General features: G+C 37.8%; 1 protein-coding gene across 1 annotated transcript in view; it reads right to left on the bottom strand.

Moving 5' to 3' along the window:
• Positions 1–24,378, bottom strand: part of LOC126253286 (PAN2-PAN3 deadenylation complex catalytic subunit PAN2) — a 318,390-nt gene that overhangs the window by 285,453 nt on the left and 8,559 nt on the right. The window contains exons 3-6 of the mRNA XM_049954511.1: positions 16,313–16,482; positions 16,100–16,220; positions 15,703–15,899; positions 8,466–8,673 (exon numbers count right to left, since the gene is read on the bottom strand). Coding sequence (XP_049810468.1) covers positions 8,466–8,673; positions 15,703–15,899; positions 16,100–16,220; positions 16,313–16,482 — 696 coding nt within the window. The remainder of the gene's footprint in view (positions 1–8,465; positions 8,674–15,702; positions 15,900–16,099; positions 16,221–16,312; positions 16,483–24,378) is intronic.

The following is a 24,378-nucleotide window of genomic DNA, read 5'->3' as shown; positions in this document are numbered from 1 at the left end:
TTTACTGTCTGCAAATTTGTTACCTGAGTGACATTAGCCTCTAAGCTTTGAAAGAGTTCAGAGGCTAGAGTCCTGGCCCATTAGCTGTAGTAGTCGTGTTACTCGGTATAAGCACGACATCTGTACTTTCACTCAGGTCAACAATGGGAAGTGGATGGTTTCTATCATTATTAATTAAGAGGAAATAGATTTCTTACACAATTTACTCATACTATAATGTACGATCTTATTATTTAGTTCTTCAGCAAAATAATTACTGAAAATTTAGCCATAAGCAGTTGTGTACCAAGGGTTGTTAAACATCGATAATTTATATGGAACAATATTCATATAATTAACACATTCTGAAATTTAATTTATAAAAGTCTATTAAAATTAATCTTCAATGTTAAGTTAAAAAAACACAGAATTCCCCGAGATTTTACAAAATTCTTGACATTCCCCGAGATTTTCTTGATTTTTCCCGGTAAAATGTCATTTCCTGAGAATTTCATGTTTACAGAAGAATCCACAACCTGCTTTCACTCCAAGTTGGTATGAAGCTGCTTCCTCCTGCGAAAATTTTTTATTGTAGTTACCAAAATGGTGCTTGGAAAGATCAAACGAATCTAAAATGGAACAAAGTAATTGAATGCAGGTCTCACTAAAGACAAGATCAAACAGCCAAATTTAGTTTCAGAAGGGGGCACATGCTAGCCATTGCAGTTCTGAAGCCAAAGACTTCATATCTTTTTAATTTTTTCCCTAGCCATTGAGCAAGAATGACTATTTTCTTACACCGATGTTGGTTGAATAATGTGCTGGTTTTCCAGCTATATTCCATGCTGAATTCATGGCGTCACATAGCTTGTTGAATATTAACAGTACACAAGTTTATAACAGCAACCCAAAGCTTAACTTATTTTCATAACAAAATTGAATTTTGTACACATTTTTTAAATGTTAATAGATCCACTTGCTTTTTGTTTCCACATTATCTGGAAATACAATATTACTGCTTGCACTTTATGGCAACTAATGACTTGACTGTTTTAAATGGTAAGCATTTAAGTTAAAAAGGTTTATCGGTATGTCAAAGCAAAGGTTAAGTGTTAAAAGCAGTCAACAAGCAGAGGTCATTGCAAATCCAGTGACCTCAAGTTGCAAAGAAACAAAAAAAAATTTAGGCAACAAAGTTTCAGCGAGGTGGTTGAGGTCAATACAAGAAAATTGGAATGAAAAATTTTCTGAGGCATCATTGCTATTAGAAGTTAGGGCACTTCAGAATCTACCACTGTTTTGAACACCTGTTACCAAGTACAGATTGCTCCGCACATCCCACGGACAAAGTCCATATTCTCGCACGTTTTGCGGCAGTCAAGTAAGCCCCCGGGTCAAAAAGATCCACATGAGTGGGATATGCCAATCACACTGGCTATGGAGCAGAGTACTTTCTTCCCAACAAATGTTAAAATTGCAGCTGTTGCTGAGCTGCTCTTTGATATTACCAGTAATATCTAAGAGGGTTCGTGAATTGTCAACTTGAAATCACATCATTTTACAGATAACAAGAAATTATTTTCTAGACTGTGCAAAATCCATTTCTATGTAATTTCCTTTCTTTCAAAGTTCCAGGTTTGAGCTTTGGCCCAGCACACAGTTTTAATCTGTTAGGAAACTTGAGAAACAGTTCACACTCCATTCAATGACAAAGATTCAATCAGGAAACAAGCAGAACCATTTCCAAGGAGAGTAGAAGCACAACTTGAATGAACATGGGTGGACTTTCAACAATACAGGCACAGCTACCTTCAGCAGTGCGAAAACAGCATCACAGTTTGAAGACTGCATCTGTAATCAATATGAGTAGTAAGAAATTCAATACTGTAGCCCTGAGCTGGATAATCCACTGACAAATTGTTTAAAATAGTAAGGTCCTATTGCTTGTACACATTGTTAGTGATAAAATTGCTGCTCCACCCATATTCACTTTGCAATCTTTGAAGAGTGAATTTCATGGGCAGGTTGGCAATTGCTTACTGATAAATCAATTTCTATTAATCTTTCTCAATCTACTGTGCAAACAGTTCTTTGTTACAAGCCTTAATTGGCTTTCTACGACACGATTGATCCAATTTCTCTCTCCACGGTAATTTTTTTCAGTTTAGGATTAAACCTGTTTCACAGCTGTGTTCTGCAAATTCCTTTGGCTTTTTGGGACCTGCATCATGCTGCACCATACATTAAATGATAGAATGAATTTCTTTTATTTCCATGAATGATCATAAAACTTTTGGTCCCTACACTACCAGTTTCTGTCAGTGATGACAATCTTCAAATCTGTTTTATAAAACATCCTAAAATAATAAAGTAAAAAAAATAATAGAATAATCCATTACCATGTCACAATTTATGATACACTACATGTACGCTTGCAAGTTCCTATGAAGAGTGATGCTCAAACAGTGACTACTGGTAATGAACAGTTAACAGTAGAAACCTCCACCATGATTATATCATTTATTGTTTATATTTTTTAAAGGTATCATCAATGATGCATAAGAAAGCAGTTTGTTATAAAATATAAGCAACTTTCAGACATCACACACATATTGCTCATTCAACTCTTATACTTGATCCCCATTTCCTAGGTCCCTTCCCAGGAACACAAATCTAACATCAGCTTCTGATCTCAACACATACAGTTTAGTGCTTGTCCACTAGCTTTGATGCCAAAGGTTTTACTCTTGCTAAAACTCATTCAAGTGCCACCATACTTAACATGAACATGCCGATCAAAATATTGTAATATGTAATAGCAGCTAGGGTAATTGTAATGGCTTGTCAGTATGACTCAGAACAGTATAAAGCAAAATCCTGCATTCACTCCACCAATATGGAATCCAGCCAGATATTCTCCACTTCTCTTTACATTTACAAAAACAAATATTTACAATGTGCAATTCAACAATGATAAAAGAATTTTTGTGCTAGAGATATGTGATTATTTACTAATAAAACTCAATCTTGGTGATTTTATGCTGTCTATCGCAATCAAAAATATTACGAACAATGTACACCCATCTACAACCTGAAGACAGACCCTGAATTTACCATCCTCCCTGCACACAACGGCTCCACCACGGTCCTGATTACCTGAAAGAAGGCATCCTCAAACAGACTTTTCTGTCAACAAACCTTACTGTAGTAATCATCCACACTCAAGTTTTTAGGCTTATCAAAGAATCTCCCACAAATCCATGCCCCACTCCTACTTTCAACAGCTTTCCTAAGCTCATAAATCTAAATCTTTGACACCCCTCAGTAGCTGGTTATTGTGCTCCCGCTGAAAGAATCTATTGTCCTTGCCCAATACTTCCAATCAACTACCAGCAGTCTAGTTTCCCATATCAAAGCCACAAACCACTTACTTCAATTCAACAACCCCCACTCCATTACTATCTGTACCCTGCTCGTCAACTTTCACCCTCTATACACCAATATTTCCTCACTTCTATGGCCTTACCACTAACACTTCATCTCCCAACGTCCTTCTCAATACAAACCCACGATCTCATTCCTTATACAGCTAACCATGTACATCTGCACATATAACTACATCTCCTTTGAGTGAAAGATATACAAACAAATCCATAGCTCATCCATAGGCAATGGCATGGCACCCACCTATGCCAACCTATTTTGAGCCATCTAGGAGAAAAAAAAAAAACTTTCCTAGTAATCCAAAATCCCAAAACTGCTTGTCTCTTCAGGTTTGTAGACAGCACCTTTAAGATGTGAATACAGGGTCAAGACAATACAGATAATTCTCCCCTTCATTTCACTTGGCCTTCTCTGCAGAATGTCACCTTCCTGAACACTGATTCCATCTTTTTAATGACCCCATCCAAACCTCTGTCAATATCAAGCTCACTAACCACTATCCGCACCTCAATTTTGATAACTGCCACCTTTTCCATGCCAAAGAATCTGAGCACATGTAGGCTGTGCATCTGCAGCAATGAGTAGCCCCTTGCCAAGTATACTGTAAGTCTTACTAAAGCCTTCAGAGACTAGCACTATTAGTCTGTAGACTAAATAAATGTCTATGTCATATCCTCACACACCCTTAATCCTCCAACCACCCAGACAAACCAGCTGCAAAGAAGTGACTCCTCCTCCAACTTCCTCCAACCAACTGCTATGAGCCAAGTCAACAGGTGCTAAATTCCAATGATGGGCCAATCCTGTATTACTTGTGAGTTCTTATTTGGCAGCAAGTAATGACAAGATTCAATACTTCTGAAGTGTATCGACATCTCAACTCTTACACTATAGCCTATTTTTGGAATCTGTTCATGTAAGATTATTCGTTGTTACTTTCTGCAAGATAGGTTAGGAATTACGTGGTTACTGTAATTGCTAGTACTCCTGTCAATAGCAATTAAAATCAAAGAAAAGAAGTGTCTGGGTCCCCTACCCTTTCAGGCTATGAACTCTCATGCAAAATCACACCCACATACATCCTTTAAGACAATCATCTAGAACCTTTAAAATTGATGTAAGTAGCATAGAGAATGAAATAAAATTGGTGGAATGCGTTTATAGTATTTTATCTGGCAGCAGAGTGTCAGTCAATATTATTCTTCCTCCATCTAGCATAATTTACCTTTTTTCTAAAAAAATTCACAAGTAGTTATAACATTAGATTCTAAAAACACAGATGATGTGACTTACCGAACGAAAGTGCTGGCAGGTCGACCTGCCAGCACTTTCGTTCGGTAAGTCACATCATCTGTGTTTTTAGATATATTTTTCCCACGTGGAATGTTTCCCTCTATTATATTCAATCATAACATTAGATTCTGATTCGTTACAATTATAATACACCGATCTAACATTCTTCTACATCCAATCCTCTAATGATTATGATTGCCTTACATCCTGGTGGACACCTGGTTGGTAGTCATACCAATATAAAAAGCTGGGCAATGATTGCAGCAGAGCTGATATGACATCACTGCTTTGATAGAGTCCAACCTCTGACAGAATAGGATAAGCCTGCGACAGGACTGGAATAGAGTGGGTGGACTGGGCATTATCCTTATGGAAAGGCGTTTCGATGTGGAGTAGCAGAGAGATGTTCTAGGATGTTGTGGAGGTTTGATGGATGACAGAACAATTTTAGGAGGAGTAGGAAGGTTCTTTGGTAGAATGCCCCTCATTTCAGGCATGGTGATAAGTAATCAAAACCCTAACAAAGGATTCAGTTTTCAGTTCAGTTGTGGTACTGAGCGACAAAGGTTCTTAGGGATTGTGGGAGGGTTGGAGGTGTGAGGGTAAAAGGCACGGGACATCTGTTACTGGAGTAGGTCTGGGGGTATAGTCCCTGTCTGAAGGCTGTGGCAAGACCCCTCAGCATACTCTGCAAGGCAGTTCTTGTCACTGCAGATATGCAGTCCCCGGCTTGCCAGACTTTATGGTAGGGACTTTTGGTTGCGGAACATGACAACTGTCAAGATGCCAATACTGTCAGTGGTTAGTGGGTTTAAATTGGACAGGTGCGGATGGAGCTGTCAGAAAGGAGATGGCCAGCGAAAGGTAGCACACTGGGGTGACGAGGACCAGATTAAGTGGATGGGAGAGAAGTTGTTAAGGTTGTGGAGGAATAAAGAAAAGGTGTCATGGCCCTGAGCCCAGATCATAAAGATATCAATGAATCCAAACCACAGAAGGATTTTGGTGTTTTGGGAGGCTCAGAAGGTCTCCTCCTGATAGCCCATAAACAGGTTGGCGTAGGAAGATGCCATGTGAGTGACCACAGCTGTGCCATAGATTCGTTTACACTTTCCCTTCAAAGAAGAAGTACCACTGAGTTAGGATAAAGTTACTAAGGTGTATGAGGAATGAATTAGAGGATCTGGTGTCTGAAGAATGTTGGGTAAGGTAGTATTCAATAGAGGTAAAGACTGCTGCCATGAGGAATGCTGGTGTGTAGGGAAGTGGTAAGTAGGGATCCAGGATTCAAAGTGGTAGAGGATGGTGGAAAGTCAGTGGAGGAAGTGGTTGGTATCATTGGTGTGGGAGTCTGACAGGCAACTGGTTGGAGGTGTTTGTCAATGATGGCCAAAATTCTTTCAGTCGGCAAAATAACCAGCTACAGTGGGGTGTCTAGGATTGTTGGGTTTGTGATTCCTGGAGAATATGTGGAAGACAGGTGTGCAGGTTGTCATTGGAGTGAAGAGGGAAAGGGATTCAGGGGAGCTGTTCTGGGAAGGGTCAAAGTCTTTCAGTAGGGATGGAGGTCATGTTTGATTTCTGGGATGGGATCACTCTCGTGGAATTTGTAAGTGAAGGACTCATAATTGGCAGAGGCATTCTTACACAGGCAGAGCCACATGACACCCTCCTATGCCAATCTGTTGATAGGCCACCTACAGGAGATCTTCCTAGCCTCCGAAAACACTGGACCCATCGTCTGTTTCAGGTTCACTGATGACTTCTTCATGATCTGCACTCAGTGCCAAGACACTATATCCTCAATGCTTCACAAGCTTAACACCTTCTCTGCCATCCAATTCACATGGTCCTCCTCAACCCAGTGTGCCACCTTTCTGGATGTTGAGCACCTCCTCTCTGATGACTCCAACACCTCTGTTCACATTAAACTCACTACACACCAACATTACCTGCATTTTGACAGCTGTAATCCCTTCCATACCAAAAAAAATGCCTCTTAAAAGCCTCGCTACCTAAGAATAGCATATATGCAGTGACAAGAACTCCCTTGCCCAGTAGCTAAGGGTCTTGGCATGGTCTTCACAGGCAGGCACTATCCCCCAGACCTAGTCTGCAAACAGATCTCCCATGCCATTCCCCCCCCCCCCCCCCTCTCAAACCCCCAATCTCTCACCATCTCCAAGAACCAGCTACTAAGGAGTGTCCCCTTTGTCACCTAATACCTCCCCGGACTAGACCAAATGAACCACATCCTTTGCTAGGGCTTTGACTACCTATCATCATGCCCTGAAATAAGGGGCACTTTACCCAAAATCTTTACCAACCCTCTTAAAGTGGTGTTCTGTTACCCACCCAATCTCCAAGTCATAGTCCATCCCTACATCACTCCCAACCCCTTGCCACAGATATCATTTCCTTCTCCACCCACTCCCAATTGATGCTTCCACTTTATGTGAGAATTGCATTCCAGTCTGCGCAGCTGGACATGGTGGTCATGTGTGCGTGAGGTGTCCTTGATTATGTGAATGAAGTTAAGGTGTGGGGAGGGGGGGGGGGAGGTGTCTGACAACGGCTTTGGCCAGAAGCTAGTATGTAATTGTTGACCTTGGCTGCAACTTATTAATGTGTTATCTTTATGGTGAGCAGTACTCTTACCTTTCTCATATACTGTTTCCTTTTTCTCTCTTCCTTGAATGTGTAAATTGCCCACTCCCCTCGAATGTGTTAAACCTAATACTGTTAGTATGTCTTTACTACTAGTTTATGTAAATATGGTCTGATGATAAATATGTATTTGCTTGTGCTAAAGAGAATTGTGTCATAGTCACCAGCATTATAATCACTATGTACAAAAGGATTGACTTTCATACCCCTGAAGATAAGATTAATCTTGTAATGTAGAAGAGACATATCTACATGTAACATGATTTGCCAGAATATTTCAAATCTCATAATCATTCTTTTCAAGTATTAGTTCTATGATAATTGGCAGGGACCAAGTAACCATTTTATTTGAATCTGACTATAATACCCTGAAGTTTAACTAACTGAACACTTACGGAACTGCAACTGTGCACTTCAGCATCTGCAAGTAGCAGAATCGCATAATTTTCTATCACTACTCGGCATGCTACATGAATTTAATGTACGTTAAAGCAAGATACAGTACTCGAACCCTAACAAACATTAAAAGAAAGCTACACTGCAAATGTCCAACATGAATAGAAGAAATTTATTGCCATAGGTGGAAACTTGTGGTGGAGCAGAATGATTCAACCAATAGAGAAATTACTAAAGTTCTCAACAAAGATCTATTTGTGCAGTACATTTGCAAACTGATGCTGTATCATGTGGGAGATTCAGCAATGCAATTTATTATGTCTTACAGCTGAATGTCAAGAGTGTCACGTAGTCTGCAGCTTTGAATGTAGGAGTAAGTAGTGATAAATTGGGAACATAATTTTAAGATCTGCATAACCTTATAAATTTATATTCTACTTAGTCATCAACGGGTTAACGTTACCCCAATATTGTATCCAATACATGTTTTCAACTATAATTCTCCCTGTAACTTTACTTAAATTTATATTAACCCTGTCCATTATTTTTCTGTATTTTGCTGCATCTAACCTGATCAGCATCACATGCTGCAGCATGAACTCAGTAGAAACATATGTCAACAGCTCTCATTAATATAATTTACTCACAGAACATTGCTTTAAGTTTTACATGTTTACAACACACACCTGATAAAGGCTGAGTCCTGAAGAATCCAATGCTACTGTGTCAAGGAGTTGTAGCTGACCCAGAGCTGATACAGTTGCCAATCTAGACGAGAATGATGGCAAAAATCTTAACAACAATGGATCCACCACAACAGGTAATGGTGCAAGTGCTCTCAACATCCGCAGATCGTAGACCATTAAGAAGCGATCCACTGACAAACCACATTGCCTGCAGAACACAATTTTTTTCTCAGAAATACCATTACGGCAATGCAATTCAACAAACAATTCTCAAGTGTCAATATATACTCTTGCACAAATGGAATCGCATAACTAAATTAACATTAATAACTGCTACATTTCAGCACCTATAGATATAAATGTGGTCATTATTACTGAGAAATTTCTTGATTTACACCATTATTTTGTGCCTCTATTATGACAGAGGGTTCCCATGAAAAATTCCTACCACATTCGCCAATAGTTGCATATCCTTCAATACTCACCTTTTTTATTAGAAGGCAACACATTTTCATACCGTTAATTCTTGACAGAATTAATGTGTGTGGCTTTATTCATCTTATGGGGATTGGTTATTCTGGTGTCAATCCGTAACACATTTTGGTTAGCTTTACATTAAAGATAAAAGAGTTAAGTTCAACAATTAGTGTGTGTGTGTGTGTGTGTGTGTGTGTGTGTGTGTGTGTGTGTGTGTGTGTGAGAGAGAGAGAGAGAGAGAGAGAGAGAGAGAGAGAGAGAGAGAGAGGCCTGTGGGATGCTATACAACTGAGGCAAATCACATTATGGTTACACTTGGACAAGATTAATGACTGCAAATGAAAACAGTGTTAAAAATGGATACAGATAATGAACAATATTTTTAATGGCCTATGCAGACAATGAAATTCTTTAGAAGGAAAAACCCAGTCTTTTAGGGATCCCTACTCTGCTATCTCAGATTTGGACCAAAATTGATGTGTAAGTGTGCTAAAAAACTGACGAAAGATTTTCAAGTTTCTAGCTCCTGCATTGTAATATTGTGTGAGTAGAGGCTTCATAAGTGAAGGAAAAACCCATTTTGTGGTGAAATCTCAAATTTTTTTAGCCATGTTCAAAGTGTTGATTCAGTAGGTAACTGTAGTATAGCATCAAAACTTGATGCAGTTTGCACTGTGCACATACTAAGTTTTATATCATAAGAATCTCTTATTTTGCTCTAAGTGGCAGTCAAATTTTTCGATCAATTTGGTAGCAACAGAAGTTCGCTGAACTTTAAGTATCTTGATCTCTGTATGAACATAGTTGGTTTCCGAAGTTTTCCTTGTACACCACCGCTGCCCCACAGTTTTTTCATAGAATTTGTTGGTTATCAGTTTTGTGCTCATAGTTTTTGAGATAGACAGGTAAAATTGTAACAAATTTGCAGCTAATGCAGGATATTTCTGAATTATTTTATCTCATTAATGAAATTCTGGTAAATCAGCTGAAAAATTTCAACGAAGTGTGGTTTTGTTGGTTGAAAGAAATTTAAACTGTCACATGGGACTCCCTAATAACTTGGCTGCCGTTACAACTTACATTTCATCTGATGACGATGTGCAGATGGAAGAGTGTGCCAAACTTAATAACAGTTTGAGTTCTCTTGGGGCTATCCCTCTTAAAATTCAAAAAGGCATTAAACACAGTTACAAAGGCTACATCAAACACAAAATTAATAAGGCAAGAAGCTTGATAAGTAGCCAAGTGGTATCTGCTATTGCCGATGTAAATTCTGGCAAGATACCGATCCCAAGAATTCCAAGATTTAACAATGTTTTGATTTTTTGTGTAATTTTGCATTTGCTACTGGCATTTTCATTTATTTGATTAATTCTGGAGTTACATTAACATGCTATGCTAATTATCAACACCAATTATTTAAACTTTTTTAAAATATTTAATTGAATAATGTCCGAGTTAGATAAATTAAAGTTTTAAGTCCAGTGAGCAAAATTTTTTGTGATTCCATGCGCTCACGTCTCAATTTTTCTAAATTTAATTATGATTTAAATTGATTAATAGATACTTACGTCTGAGACTTAACTTCAAACGACAGGGAATTTCGAAATCTAATCCAGGTACTAATTGCCATCAAAACTAGAGGTAGACACTTACCTAATAAACGTTTCTCGAAAAGAACAGCCCCGAAATCTGTAAGTACAGCATTGGTATCTTTAAGGTGAGAGTGATTACGTATTTACAAGACCAGAGTGTCTTCGGCCTTTTCTTCACTCATAATCAGTTGAGTTTGAAGTTAAAACTTGCATTTCGGAGTTCGTACGAAAATAAAAAATTAAATTAAAATGATTAACTATCAAATTTCAACCCGATTTGTAATTTATGAGTGAAAACAGAAACAGCACTGCATTACATATGAATATTGGAAAAAAAAAACAATGTCGATAATCATTATCTCTTTTAGCGCCTTGGTTTGACATGCCTACAGAGAAGAAATTCAGTAAAATTGCATTTTGAACTTTTTTTTTAAATCTATGCTGGAATTCCAACAACAAGAGCAAAATAAGGTCACTGCCCTTGTAATCATATCACAGTGTCTATGCATTCTATAGCAACATTGGACACTGCAGTGACTAATAAACAGCAAACTACTGGACCTTGAACACTCATAATGGCAATTTGCAGTGCCTGGGTTATTTCAGAAACACTGCTACATAATCGGAATTGTCACTATGATATCACCATGTTTCAAAAACCAGTGCAGCATGGGAAGAATGGCAGCATATGCAATGATGTCTGCTAGATGTTTGCATAATATGATTGCACATTATGAAACAATTCAAACTGTATTGTTTTTCAGGCATTTGTAAAAATTGCCACTATGATATGAAAATATGATAATCTGTTTGATCCGGTTTTGCATTTCCCTATTTATAGCACTCTATTCTGGGATTTCAGATGGTGCATAAAACCTGAATTCACAATTAAGAAGAGTACAGACAATGATGTTCTAGAACGAACTACAGACAACATCAATCTTTCTATGTCTTAGAAGTATGAACCACATCTTGTCCTACGATTGCATCTTGCGACTTGAGTAGTTACACCTCTGTTGGTGCCATCGGCAACTGAGTACACTGAACAACAATATTTCCACTTTTTGACAGCATAAGTGACAGCTTCTACGGCATCCAATGTGATTTGAGATACTCTTGTGTTTCCAAGAATATATCCAACATTTATTGCTTGCAATGATTCCCTTCTACTACGAAGGAGAACCGTATGAACACTGAAGCCTTGCTTCTTATTAAATTTCATTATTCTAGATAAATGGGACGTACCCGATAGGTTTTCACTATTGAGTCTGCGAGTATCTAAATATGCGACAAGTGGCTGTATCTTCCGATTGCATACACTTCTGTTTATCTAAACTGACTGACTGCTGCAACTAAATGGGGTGCATACTACTACATAGCAGATAACACTTGGCTACTTATTAAGCTTCTCACCTGGTTAACTTTGTGTTTGATGTAGCCTTTGTAACTGTGTTTAATGCCTTTTTGAATTTTAAGAGGGGTAGCCCCAAGAGAACTCAAACTGCTATTAAGTTTGGCACACTCTCCCATCTACACATGGTCATCAGATGAAATGTAAGTTGTAACAGCAGCCAAGTTGTTACGGAGTCCTATGCGACAGTTTAAATATCTTTCAACAATGTAACCACACTTTGTTGAAATTTTTCAGCCAATTTACCATTCAACTTTATATATCTATCTATTGCAGGAAAAAGGACCCTTAAAAGTTGGACAGAGAGAGAAAGTGATCTGATAATGGTTCTGTTTTTATCCAAACCACCCCCTCCTACATTTTCCAGCGAACTGACTCAGGAAAGTGTAACATGCAGGAAATCACAGGAAATACAAGCTGTAGATTCAATGCCTACTGTGTGTTTACGAACACTGCTAGTTTAAGTGTTTTAACAAACATTGTGTTACAAGTTTTAATTACTGTGATTTTATAATTATTATCAATGATAGGTCTCACATTAGAACACTAGCATCTTTTTAATGCTGTTTCATGGCACAGTTTTGCTTTTGTGTTTTATTTACACCACTGGACATGATCCGAATGAAGATGGAAACACACCTTTTTATTTGTTAGCATTCGGCCACTGACTTCATGATAATCACAAAGGCAATAGCTGAGTGTTGACATACGCAAATGTGTGCACGGGTTTCCCCTCTTCGATCCGATCATGTCAAATGATCGAAACAAAACACAGAAGCGAAAGTCTTTTCTGAAACCACATTAAAAATATATTCAAAAATATATTCATGTTCTTATGTGAGACTTATTGATAATCATCATAAAATTACAGTAAACAAAAGTTGTAACAATATTTGTTAAAACACTAAGTTGGCAGTCTTCATAAACACTGAACAATAGGCACAAAATCTACCTCTTGTGCCAACAATGAGGTCACTTGGTTCAGGCACATCCTGAGTGATGAAGGCAGAAATTGTCGTCATGTCAGAGAATTTTGAGGAGGGATGTTTACATCTGACATCAGGTCGTGCCAACATACTCTAGTATGACTTAACATATTTAATGCGGAAATAATGATTCATGAATGCCCTTTATAGAGGGAGCCATCTTCAAAAGTAGTGTATTTGAATGACGGTGAAATTAAAGTAGTTGTAATACAACACAATGAGCAGAAGGAAGGTTGCTACTAGAGTCACTATCGTCATATAGCGATTATCACTGTGGCTCAGCATACTTTCCTGCCCTTCCAAACACTGCGACCCTACAATACAGGTGGCCATGGTTCAACATGCCGACAAAAAAAATCTTGCACACTGCGCTAACACTATGTAACATGATCAATAACTTGGCTTATAAACTGCTTGTTTTGCTTTGTTCCAAAGCTGACTAAATTATCAGTGTTGAATGTCATGATAATGTCAAAGAAAACTTGAAATGCGGGAAATGTTGTAACATGGAATCTTTAATGACAAATAGCACTGTTTTGAGAGGATACGACTTCTATTGGGGGACAAAAATTAAAGTAATAAGTGGTAAAACGTACAATGTGGGTATGTAACAAACCGAGTTTTTCCATGTATATAAACATACCAATATCTGGAGAAATGTGTGTCAGAGAAGGTTTAAAACAGAAACAAAACTAACAGCACCATAGAAAAAGCAAGAAAAAGTTTTTTGCGTTGGAGTTAAGTCTCACACGCTTGAATTTTTTGAGGATGCTGAATTTTTTTCCTGTCAGAATTTATGGAATACAAGTTCCAAAACAAAAACAAGCACTGCTAAGCTGTTTGAAAGAAATGTTTATTGCTTATTGAGACAAGAATGGCTAAGAAAAGGGCTTTATCAAATTAAGTGAACTCGGGCCAAATGATATGTCACTGCTGGATCCTCACATATGCACTCATTAAGTGTGCGTGCGTGCGCGCATACGCACAAGTATGTGGTTGTGGGTAGAGCACCAGAATGTTGAACAAGAGGATAGAAAATTCTTTTGGTGGGTTTGGTAGTTGACAGCATTGAATAAAAAGCTTGCATGTTGCATCAACTTAAGAGTTAACCTGGAAGAAATGCACTTCAATCACACCTTACTAAACAGTACAAGGACACTAATCCCGAAGAAGCTGGATGATGGGATGTTTGGTTTGCGAGGCTCTCAACTGCACAGTTATCAGCGCCGATACAAATTCCCAACCTTTGCTCAGCCCAATCTTGCCACTTTCATGAATGATGATGAAATGATGACAACACAAACACCCTGTCATCTCGAAGCAGGTGAAAATCCCTGAACCCGCCAGGAACTGAACCCGGGACCCCGTGCTCGGGAAGCAAGAACGCGACAGCGAGACCACAAGCTGCAGACCGAAGAAGCTGGAATACTAACAGTGGATCCAAACACTGTTCACCACATTACAGTGAGCAACTGAGAGTAGATGATTATCAAATCAAAAATTTCAGACCTAATCAATCACCACTGTTTAAAAAAAATCAAACAATATCTCAAAGCTGTGAGGCAAAGGTATAAGCCTGGTGAAATTAACTGTTGAGTTTGACATTACTGACAATTACTCCCTTGTTGTGCAGGATGATGTCCAATGTTTTCACTGGAAAAACAACTTGACTACTGTGCCACCCATTGTTGTCTACTTTGTCTAAAATGAGCAAATACAATGAAAAGCTTTTGCACAATTAGTGACACCCAAAGACATGATAAAGTAGCAGTTCAAGATATTGTGACAAAAGTAGTGCATTTACTGGGAAAAATCTTCAGAGAGAGAGCTTCAGTCAAGCACTAAATCTGTTCTACCATCTCCAAGAATTTAGTGTAAATGCTGTGTGGAACTCTTTCACAATAATAAATGATTAATCTGAATATTATGGAATTGGAGGCACTGTAAAACGATTGGCTGCACAAGCTATCGCTAGTTTATTCCAAATGATTTGAAAACATTTCAAGCGAAAACACTACCAAGAGATTTCTTGTCATTTGCTGCCAAAAGTATCAGAACCAGCTGATAAAGTTGTTTCTTACAAAGCACGTTATCCCTATGTCTCCAGTAGCACATAATGACTTTCCGCAAAAAATTTCTTGCTATGAAAGCATACGAGTAACACTTTCCACAAATGCTGTTTGTATGTTCAAAACCCATCATGTTTAAGGCATTAAATAGTTATGTTCTTTACACTCTACTCAAAAGTCACACACGGTTCTGAAAGTCTAATGTTTCTACTGTTAAACAGGTCTCTTGTCACTGTCCACTATCTGCAAACATTGCCACACTTCAACAGTGAGAATTTATTCTCCGATATCTCTGCGTGCCATTTGGAACAATTTGGTGAGCCAAATGACAAAACTAGTAGAATTTGCACAATGCAAAGTATTCAACTATCTGGTGAAGTTTTGCAGCTTTATAATTATCTGCCGAATTACAGCATTTCAAACATGGCTGCAATTTCTGAAATGTCACCACACTTCATTTAAGAGTACAATACTCTAAGTATTAAAATTTGGGAGCTAGAAATTTTTTAGATCTGTATTGGATCATTTAGCAAACTTTCAAACCAAATTTGAACAACATCTGAGATAGTTGAGTGGGAATCTTTTCTAAAACTAGACCACTTGACATGGAAAGACCCTCAAGGCAAGACATGCTGTACACTTCAATTTGAATTTTAATTTTTTATAAATTAGCTGCAGTTTACGAACATTTCAACTTACCGGTTTGAAAATCCACATGTGACAAGTAGATTTCCATGAACATCGAAATCAGAGAGACTACCAGAGTGTGCATCAAGTGAGTGCTCCACACTCAGTGTGTTTGGATCACGAAGATCGATTCGACCTGAAGGATCACCAGCACATATAAAGCGACCTGACTGACGCAGTATAGCACAGCCATTTTTCCCAACTTGATGCTGTTGAGAGATATAAGTTACATGAATAAAAAAACTGTTTCACTGTGAAATATACTTGCACTTTAAAAAGCTTTCTGTCTATACTTATGTGAGACTTACTGAACCACTTCCCATCATTACTTGCTGTCTGATACCAATGACAAATAGAAACATTCAAGTAATTAACACTTAATGAAATGGACAGTACTTTTTATACTTACCAGTTTAGTTTCTTGTCGCCGAGGTAGATTGAATTCAATAATTTTTTCTTGATGGCCACCCATAAGCACTGTGTCTTGGGACAATTGTAATTGACACTGCATGTCTTCCATGTGGACAGAGCTATTCCATAAAAGAAAATTCATGTGAGGTTTACGAGACAAGGATTTATATGTACTTCAATTCCTAGCTACAGTAACGAATGAAATTATTACCTGTAAGTAAATACAGGAATGCCTCTCCTAATCTGGCAACGAAGACTGGTTGTAGTTAATGCTAGGATACCCTCATCAAATGTATGAATGTGCCGTACCTCTTGGTTAGCATGTACTTGAAATGAAGTGTACTTCTGCATCCCAGGACCATAGTATGAGGTAACATGTCCCTAAAAGAGAAATCAGAGTCTATATTGTTAAATCACATTGAAAGACATCTTTTATTTAAGCTCCACTGCTCATGTACAAATAATATCAGACTGTGAAATGTACATAAAACTTAGCAAACATACAGTTTTTTTTTTTTTTTTTTGCTACTTATCTTATCCGGCCATTAAAAGCATCCAACCACTCATCTAAAAAATATCTGCTTATCTTCCTCAGTCCTGTGCTTACATTTTGTGAATGAAAAGTTTATACTGGTTGTCAGTGCATTATTCTGGGACAAAATATGTCTTAACATGCTTAATGAAAAATAAATAAAAATAATTGACTGATTCGCCAAAGTATTTGGTTGGGCATGTAACACGTTTGCTAACATAATATTCAATGCCACATTATTAGGGAATTTTTTTAACAGACTTTACCTACAAACTGACAAATGAAATGCACACATATCTGTAAGTAGGTACCAAACAAATGTGTTTATTATATCTGAAAACACTACCAGAGTTTCCCCCCCCCCCCTCAAGGAGAGTTCAAAAAGGAAGTTAAAATATTATGCTTAATTGGATGCCAAAAATAAAGAGCGATCAAAATGTTTCCGTTTGAAAGCAGTACAGTCCAGTTTCGGTATGCCAATCAGGCAAAGCGCCATGTAACACGGAGGCAATCATCCTATTGATGCAACAGATTAAAGGTACCAATATGGTGAAACACATTGTCCTGTTGCTTGATGAAGTCCACATCCTCATCCAACACGAATCATTGACATTTTATGGGATTTTTTTAAGTGACTAAAAGCGTGAAACTGCACAACGACATTTGTGATATGGGGTCACACGTCACAAAACAGCAGCACACCTTGTCGCACCATTCCACAATGCTGATTTTCAACAGATATGGTGTTGCATACACATTCTTCATTCTCTAATGGATGTCTACCACTCTTTGTTTTTGGGAAGCCAAGAAAAGCACAGTAGCATGTTTCTGTTTGGATGTATTTGGTATAACGTCACCACTGTTCAAGTTTCTGCATGAGCATCAGAAAGACAAGTGCCACACGAATTCCTTGCCTACATGTCAGTGTTCATATATACCTGCACTGGAGTCCTATGTTGCATATATGCTGTACCAAAGCCTTCTAACAGAAGCCCGTTGATTGCCCCTTATACCTTTTATTGATTGCTGCATTACACTCAAAGTGACACTATCAGGCACTATTCCTCAAAATAATTGTCATCTCTCTCTGTAAACAACAGTCAGGACATTAGCCAATTGCTGAATTTATCTACTTCTTGATTACGGAGCCATTCACAAAACACTGTGTCAAAGTCATCATTGCTGGGAAATTTGCGATCCCTGCTAGTAAGTTCCCCCACAGACCTACATCATTGCCTATTGTCAATGTCAATGTCTGCAGCCTTCCTTCCCAATCAGTATTACCTATATATGTGTGCAGCCTTGTTAAAAATTGTTTGCACAATTTTACTAAAGCGGGATGTGGCACTGCATTTGGTCCATATACAATCCGAACCTCTGAATTTTGCCCATAAGAAATACATTATCCCGTGTTCTGCAACTATGGAGAACTTTCACACTTCCTGTGCCATTTCACTCACACACTGTCATCCGACCTGTTATCTGTACCACAGCAGGACTATGTCTGCAGGAAACTGTTCATGTACACTCTTCTGACGATGCACCACTGTCATTACATTTGATCTTAGCATGGGATGACACGCAATCTCCTTTTTGAAGTCCTTACCTATGTGGTCCATTCTGCTACTTTTTAAGGGGGTAGGGCACGTTCCTTTTCTCTGTGAAACAAAGGTATATTTTGTATTTAGTGTATTGTATAACTGTGAAACTGTTACATCTGACACTATGTTTCCTAAATGCTGTATTTGTCCCTTCAACATTCAAATACTAAGTAATCCATCACCAGTCACAAGGAAACCAATTCTGCATTGAATAACTATTGCAGGATTCTGGAAAAACACCAAAAGCTGTAACAAAACTTTTCTGATACTTTTGAGGAATTTTTTACTATTCAACACATCAGTCACTGAATCCCAAAGGGTCAAGACAGCACTGAAAAATGTGAATGATCATTGTTTCTGCATTCAGACGACTAATGTTCATGGGATGAACATAATTTGAAGTCTGAATATTTGATCCACACTGGATTCTACACTTCATTCCAGCACTATTAAACTGCCTAACACTCTGATGTCTTTTATACAATGATACCATATTTGCGATGAACAAAACAAAACTACTGTGAAACACAACATTTCCTCTCATCCATGCCACAGCAGAGTGCTTTAATCTTATTGAAGGGAAAATGGCTCACAAGCTAAAGGTATGTTTCCAAGGGACATAAAAATTGGATATTGGTGATGAAATCTCAAAACAATATTATCCAGAAACACTGGGCAACTTTGCAGATATGTACTACAACATTACCAGACACTATTACCCACAAATTTTTACAGCAATGTGTTTGCAGGCCAGAAGTGTTTACAAGAGGGCCATAAAATGGACAAGGGTGGGTAAATGGAAGTGAGTATGGCTCTACTCAAGCACACATGACCACTGTCTCCAGCTGCTTCGTCAAGAATCTCTTAGAATAAGATCCAAACAAACTACTACTACTACTACTACTACTACTACTAATACTACTACTACTACTCATGCCTCCTTGCCTCCCATTGGCAGCTGCTAGGCTAGTGGCAAGAAATGGTGGCAGCACTGACTGCAAGCTGTGGGGAGTGATAGGAAGGGTAGAAGCCGTAGGAATGAGGGAGTAAGAAGCGGTGTATGTACTCATCTCCGCACAGCCAGAAACAATGCAAGACATCTCAGTAAACAAACCACTTTATCTACCGAGACAAAAAACAAGATTTTTGCAGTGCTTTTTCCCAAATTCCCTGACACACTTGAAATCTGCTGATGCTTCCTGATTTCCAGAACTTGTGGCATTTCAACTGCTATTAAACCACAGAAGGTCTTTCCTAGCCCTGAAGACCTTGCTTTGAACACATGTCTAAGGGATACTAAACAATACTTCTCAATTTTCTCCATTTGAGTTCCATATCTTCATTCCAAGCACTGAATATTTGATGTTGCTCTGCAATATGTATCCTGTCACCCCGCAAAAAAAAAAAAAAAAAAAAAAAAAAAAAAAAAAAAAAAAAAAAAAAAAAAAAAAAAAAAAATCCCTACCTTTCTTAACATTTCTTGCAAAACCTGCAGTCATAGATGCTACCACATCCTCATGACCACTAACATCCTCCTCTATGTCACCTAATTTGAGAAGTTGAGGTCTGTTTGTTACCAGGAGGTCTAAGACGTTACCTTCACAAGTCAGTTCTCTATCTGCTCGAAGTTATTTTTGGAAAGAACATTCACAATGATGTCACATGAATTCCTGTCTCTGGCACATTTTGATTGCCTCACTCTCCCAATCTATACATGCAAAGCTGAAGTCCCCCTACTACAACAGCATGCTCAAGATTGTTATTAATGATATTCTGAAACATCTGTCTGAAGCACTCTACCATTAATGCTCCTGATGCAGGTGATCTATAAAAATTTATGATTATGATTTTTTAATCACTTTGATGTTTAACTTCACCCAGATTAATTCACATTTGGAATCCATGATAAACACTTTAGTTATTATCAAATTATTTACTGCAATAAATATACCACCACCATTGGCAAACAAACTATCCTTAGGATAAATATTCCAACCTGAATCTAGGATTTCATTACTATTCATTTCCAGTTTCAACCAGAACCCTTTCTCATACCATTTGGAAAATATAACCTTCAATAAGCAATACTAATTCTGGGACCTTACTAAAGAGGCTCTCTCACTTTACTATAATCATATAAACCTTTTTTATTTGCAATCTGCAGGGACAAGTACTCTCTGAGAATAATGTAGCTGATGTAGCTTCCATTTTGGCAGGCAATTCATCTTTTACTCAGTACACCCTTCAATGATAGTTCTTGTTCATCCTAAGGATATATCTGATGTAAACGTTACACCATGTATTCTTCTGCATTTCCTTGTATCTCAATTGATTTTGTTTCACATGGAGTGGAAGCCAGCCAAACTGTGTCCACTACAGTCAAGTTCAATTATAAAGATACGTTCGATGTTGTGTTACATGTACACAGACTGAGAAATAATGTGAGACAACAGCTTTACCACCACATTAAACTTTGATACCACTGCCCACCCCGCTGGTCCAACTGACCTGCAATGATGTGAGCCGTTTCAGCTCAGACATAAAATAGACAAGCAAAGAAACAATACAGCTTTGAAAGTCATTAATTTCTAAAGAGAATGAAATAATATTCAGCAAAACTCCAGCACTACTGTATGCTTCTTAAATGACCAGACGGAAAGCATAAAATGCTCTTGTTCTCACCTAACATAGTATTCTATTAAGAAACAAGAGTGGTGAAAATGTCGAACTTAAATGCATGGTAATTTTTCTGAGCAAGCTATGTGTGATGCAAAAGTGTACTGCAAGGATTTCACTGTACTGTTTAATATTGAAGCCATTGAAGTATTAATTACACTCAGTCATCTGATATCCCTTAGCTCCTTCCTTATCTGAATCCGAGAAATACATTTCAGTTCTGGAACTTAATCTGCTACGTTGATAACGAGTCTATCAACAAGGAATCTGTGAAGCTACCCAGGAACCACACTTCTCCTATCTTATGACATGCCATTTTATATCCCACCAATGTTTGGCAGTGACGTGTGAAAAAGCTGCATGCATTAGGTATTTCCCATATGTCTGGCATCTTAACACTTATTTCTCGGGCCAGATCCCTTAACTTGGCTCCAGATCTGTTCTGTGGGGTTCATACTGTAAATGTACAGTGGCAAATGTAAAAATGTAGAATTTGTATGGTGTGCTCAATAATGTGAAAATGATTGTTTCTCATGTTTTCACATCTATCACTCTGGTTTGTGAGAGACTGCACATGTGGTATGAAACAATGGACATAATCCAAATAAAAAGTTATTTTTTCCAATGTTTGCCCTAAAAATTTAGTTTGTTACATTTTCTTAATTTAAGCGAACTTTATCAATAATCTTTCACAAAATATTGATATCCAAGAATTTATATTTGAAACAAAAACGGGAATTTCAGGAGCAAAACTTAATTAGAAACAAATGTCCATTATTCATAAAAAATGATTATGAATTTTACAAGTGCGAGATGTAGGTATTTGTAAAAAACAAAAAGGGGGGGGGGGGGGACTACGACGAGACTTGAACCAGCGAACCATAAACTACACTCACTTATCAATGTACTACATTACAGATTCTGCTATATATCCAAAATATATCACTATTTGAACTGTATTGAATACAGTTGCTCGGAAAACTCCGATTTTTTTCCTTTAAATTTATGAAAAACATTAAGAACAACCTATTTCTTGTCACTGTTTAACCATGTTCCACATGTGTGTTTCACTATGGAACAGGAAGCAGCCCAGCCATTTTCACAATGCGTATTAACAGCGCAACAATCAGAACACAAATGTACAGAGACTGAGACTGTACATGATTTTTAAAAGAAATGCTGCACAATTAAAGCATGATTAAGAAAAGCTCTAATGGCTGTTAATACACTAAAATATATTAGAGTTTCATTTAACGTAACTTAATATATCTCATACATAAGTAGGACCTACTTCCAAGAGCATACCAACACCAGAGCATGTGCTACGGCTTCTGACTAATCATCACGTTTGTGTTTGTTTACCTCACGTTTATTCTTATGATGAACCTAGTATAATCCTGTTCAGCTGTTTTTGTTACTGTTCTTATCACAGATGTCTCCAACCTGAAGACTGGTTTGATAGAATTCTCCACTGTTACTCTTTCCCGCGCAAGCCTGTTCACCTCCGAGCAACTACTGCAACCTACACCCATCTGAAACAGCTACAGCTCTCTCTACAATGTTTACCTCTCACACTTCCCTCCACTACCAAACTGACTAGTCCTTGATACCTCATGATATTTCCTACCAATGTAGTCAAGTAGTGCAGTAAATATTTTTTCTCCCCAATTCAATTCAGTATGACCCTCAGAGTCATTTCACTTCAAAACACGCCATAATTCAAGGGTTTGTAAATCTGAAACTTCATGGCAGATTAAAAATGTGTGCCAGACACTCAAACTAGGACCTTTGCCTTTCGAGGGCAAATCCCAAGTTCAAGTCTCAATCCGCTACACAGTTTTAATCTGCCATGAAGTTTCATACAGCGCACACTTAGCTGCAGAGTGAAAATTTCATTCTAGTTTGTAACCCTCTAACTCAGATTTTCACAAAACTTTGCACATTTGCCTACACTTATAACACAAAAACTTCTGCAAAATCTTTCTGGTCCCAGACTACAACTTTATTTTATATCTACTTTTAAATGAAGTGATATTCTGATAACTGTGTTCTGCAAGAATGTTGCTGCAAAAATGGTACTTAAAAATGCCCATAACTCCAGTGTTTATGAAGGTTTTGATATGGATTTTTTTTTTCCTTCAGAAGTTAAGTAAGGCATTTAGTTAACAGATATCCAGTTATTGATTCAGTAAAGTTACGAAGAAAATTTTTTAAAGAACATGTCAATTTTTGATTTCAGAAAATGCTTTATGCCCTATCATTCCACTTGTATAAAGTACAATTTAAGTGAATTACTGCTCCCTTAATGGCAATGGAAAATATGAATTCAAGCACTGTTGGAAAATTTCTGAAAACACCATGTCATTTGACAACCTATACCTTAGTAAAAACAGTACAAAAAAATAGAAGAGCTGAGTGAAGACCAACGAGTTGTGATATTGTTGCGATCCAATATAAGCTTTCCACAAGATCAAGGAAGTGCTACGTATGTGAATATCCTATTATTCAGGGTGTATACATGGACGAGGAAAAAAAAAAAAAATTCCTGGATTTTTCCCGGATTTCCCGGTTAAAAACACACTTTCTTCCGGATGAAAATACCCTTTTTTCCGTGTTAAGTAACAGTGTACTTTTCCTCAAAACTGCACAACTTATCAATCCTTTCAATGGTTGTGGTTTTATAAGCTGGCATAGAATTTCCCGGTACTTTAGAAAACGAAACTCGGGGGAAAAACACGTTTTGGAAAGATGTCTAATGTGCAGCAACATGTACATTGCATATTTCATATTACGAAAGTATAAATTCGAACTCCACCAACACCGCATGTTACTTTCCGAAGGACCGAGATCGAGATTGCGATGCGCTTTTGTACACCAGTCGTAGCTCATGTCACGTGATCTCGCCAGCCGATAACAGCGGATATTCTGAGCATAGGACACGTGATGTAGTCAGCCAATAGCAACAGCACTGTTAAGTAGGGTGAACACACAAATAGGGAAAGGTAATTGTTTAAATTAATATACGTAGTGTTGCTACAAGAAGAGAAAAGCTTTTCCGTATAATATTGGTCTCTAAGATTAATAAGCTGCAAGAGAAGCTATGCTTTCACACATAATGTTGATCTTTTTGCGCATGTTCCACACAAATGTGCGAGTAAAATTTTTAACGACAAATGTCTGATCTTCTGGGCTCGAAAATATTCTAAATTGTCATCTTCAAAGATTTGATTTTTGAATGACAGTCAAACGCTCTGTGATTTAAGAAATTCATCGGACATTCGCGCACAGAGTTCATCTTGCGTAAAAGAAAATTTACTTTGAAAGTAACGCTTTCCAAACAACCATTCTGAATATTTTCCCGCGACCTGTTAGAAATAGATTTGTTTCAGCAGTTGCCACAAAGCACCACACTTGAGCAGCTACGATGACGCAGGAAACATTAAAAGATCTTACATTATGTCATAAAAG

The sequence above is a fragment of the Schistocerca nitens genome, chromosome 4, assembly GCF_023898315.1.
Source record: "Schistocerca nitens isolate TAMUIC-IGC-003100 chromosome 4, iqSchNite1.1, whole genome shotgun sequence".
Lineage (NCBI taxonomy): Eukaryota > Metazoa > Arthropoda > Insecta > Orthoptera > Acrididae > Schistocerca > Schistocerca nitens.
This window is presented reverse-complemented; position numbering and strand designations above follow the sequence as displayed.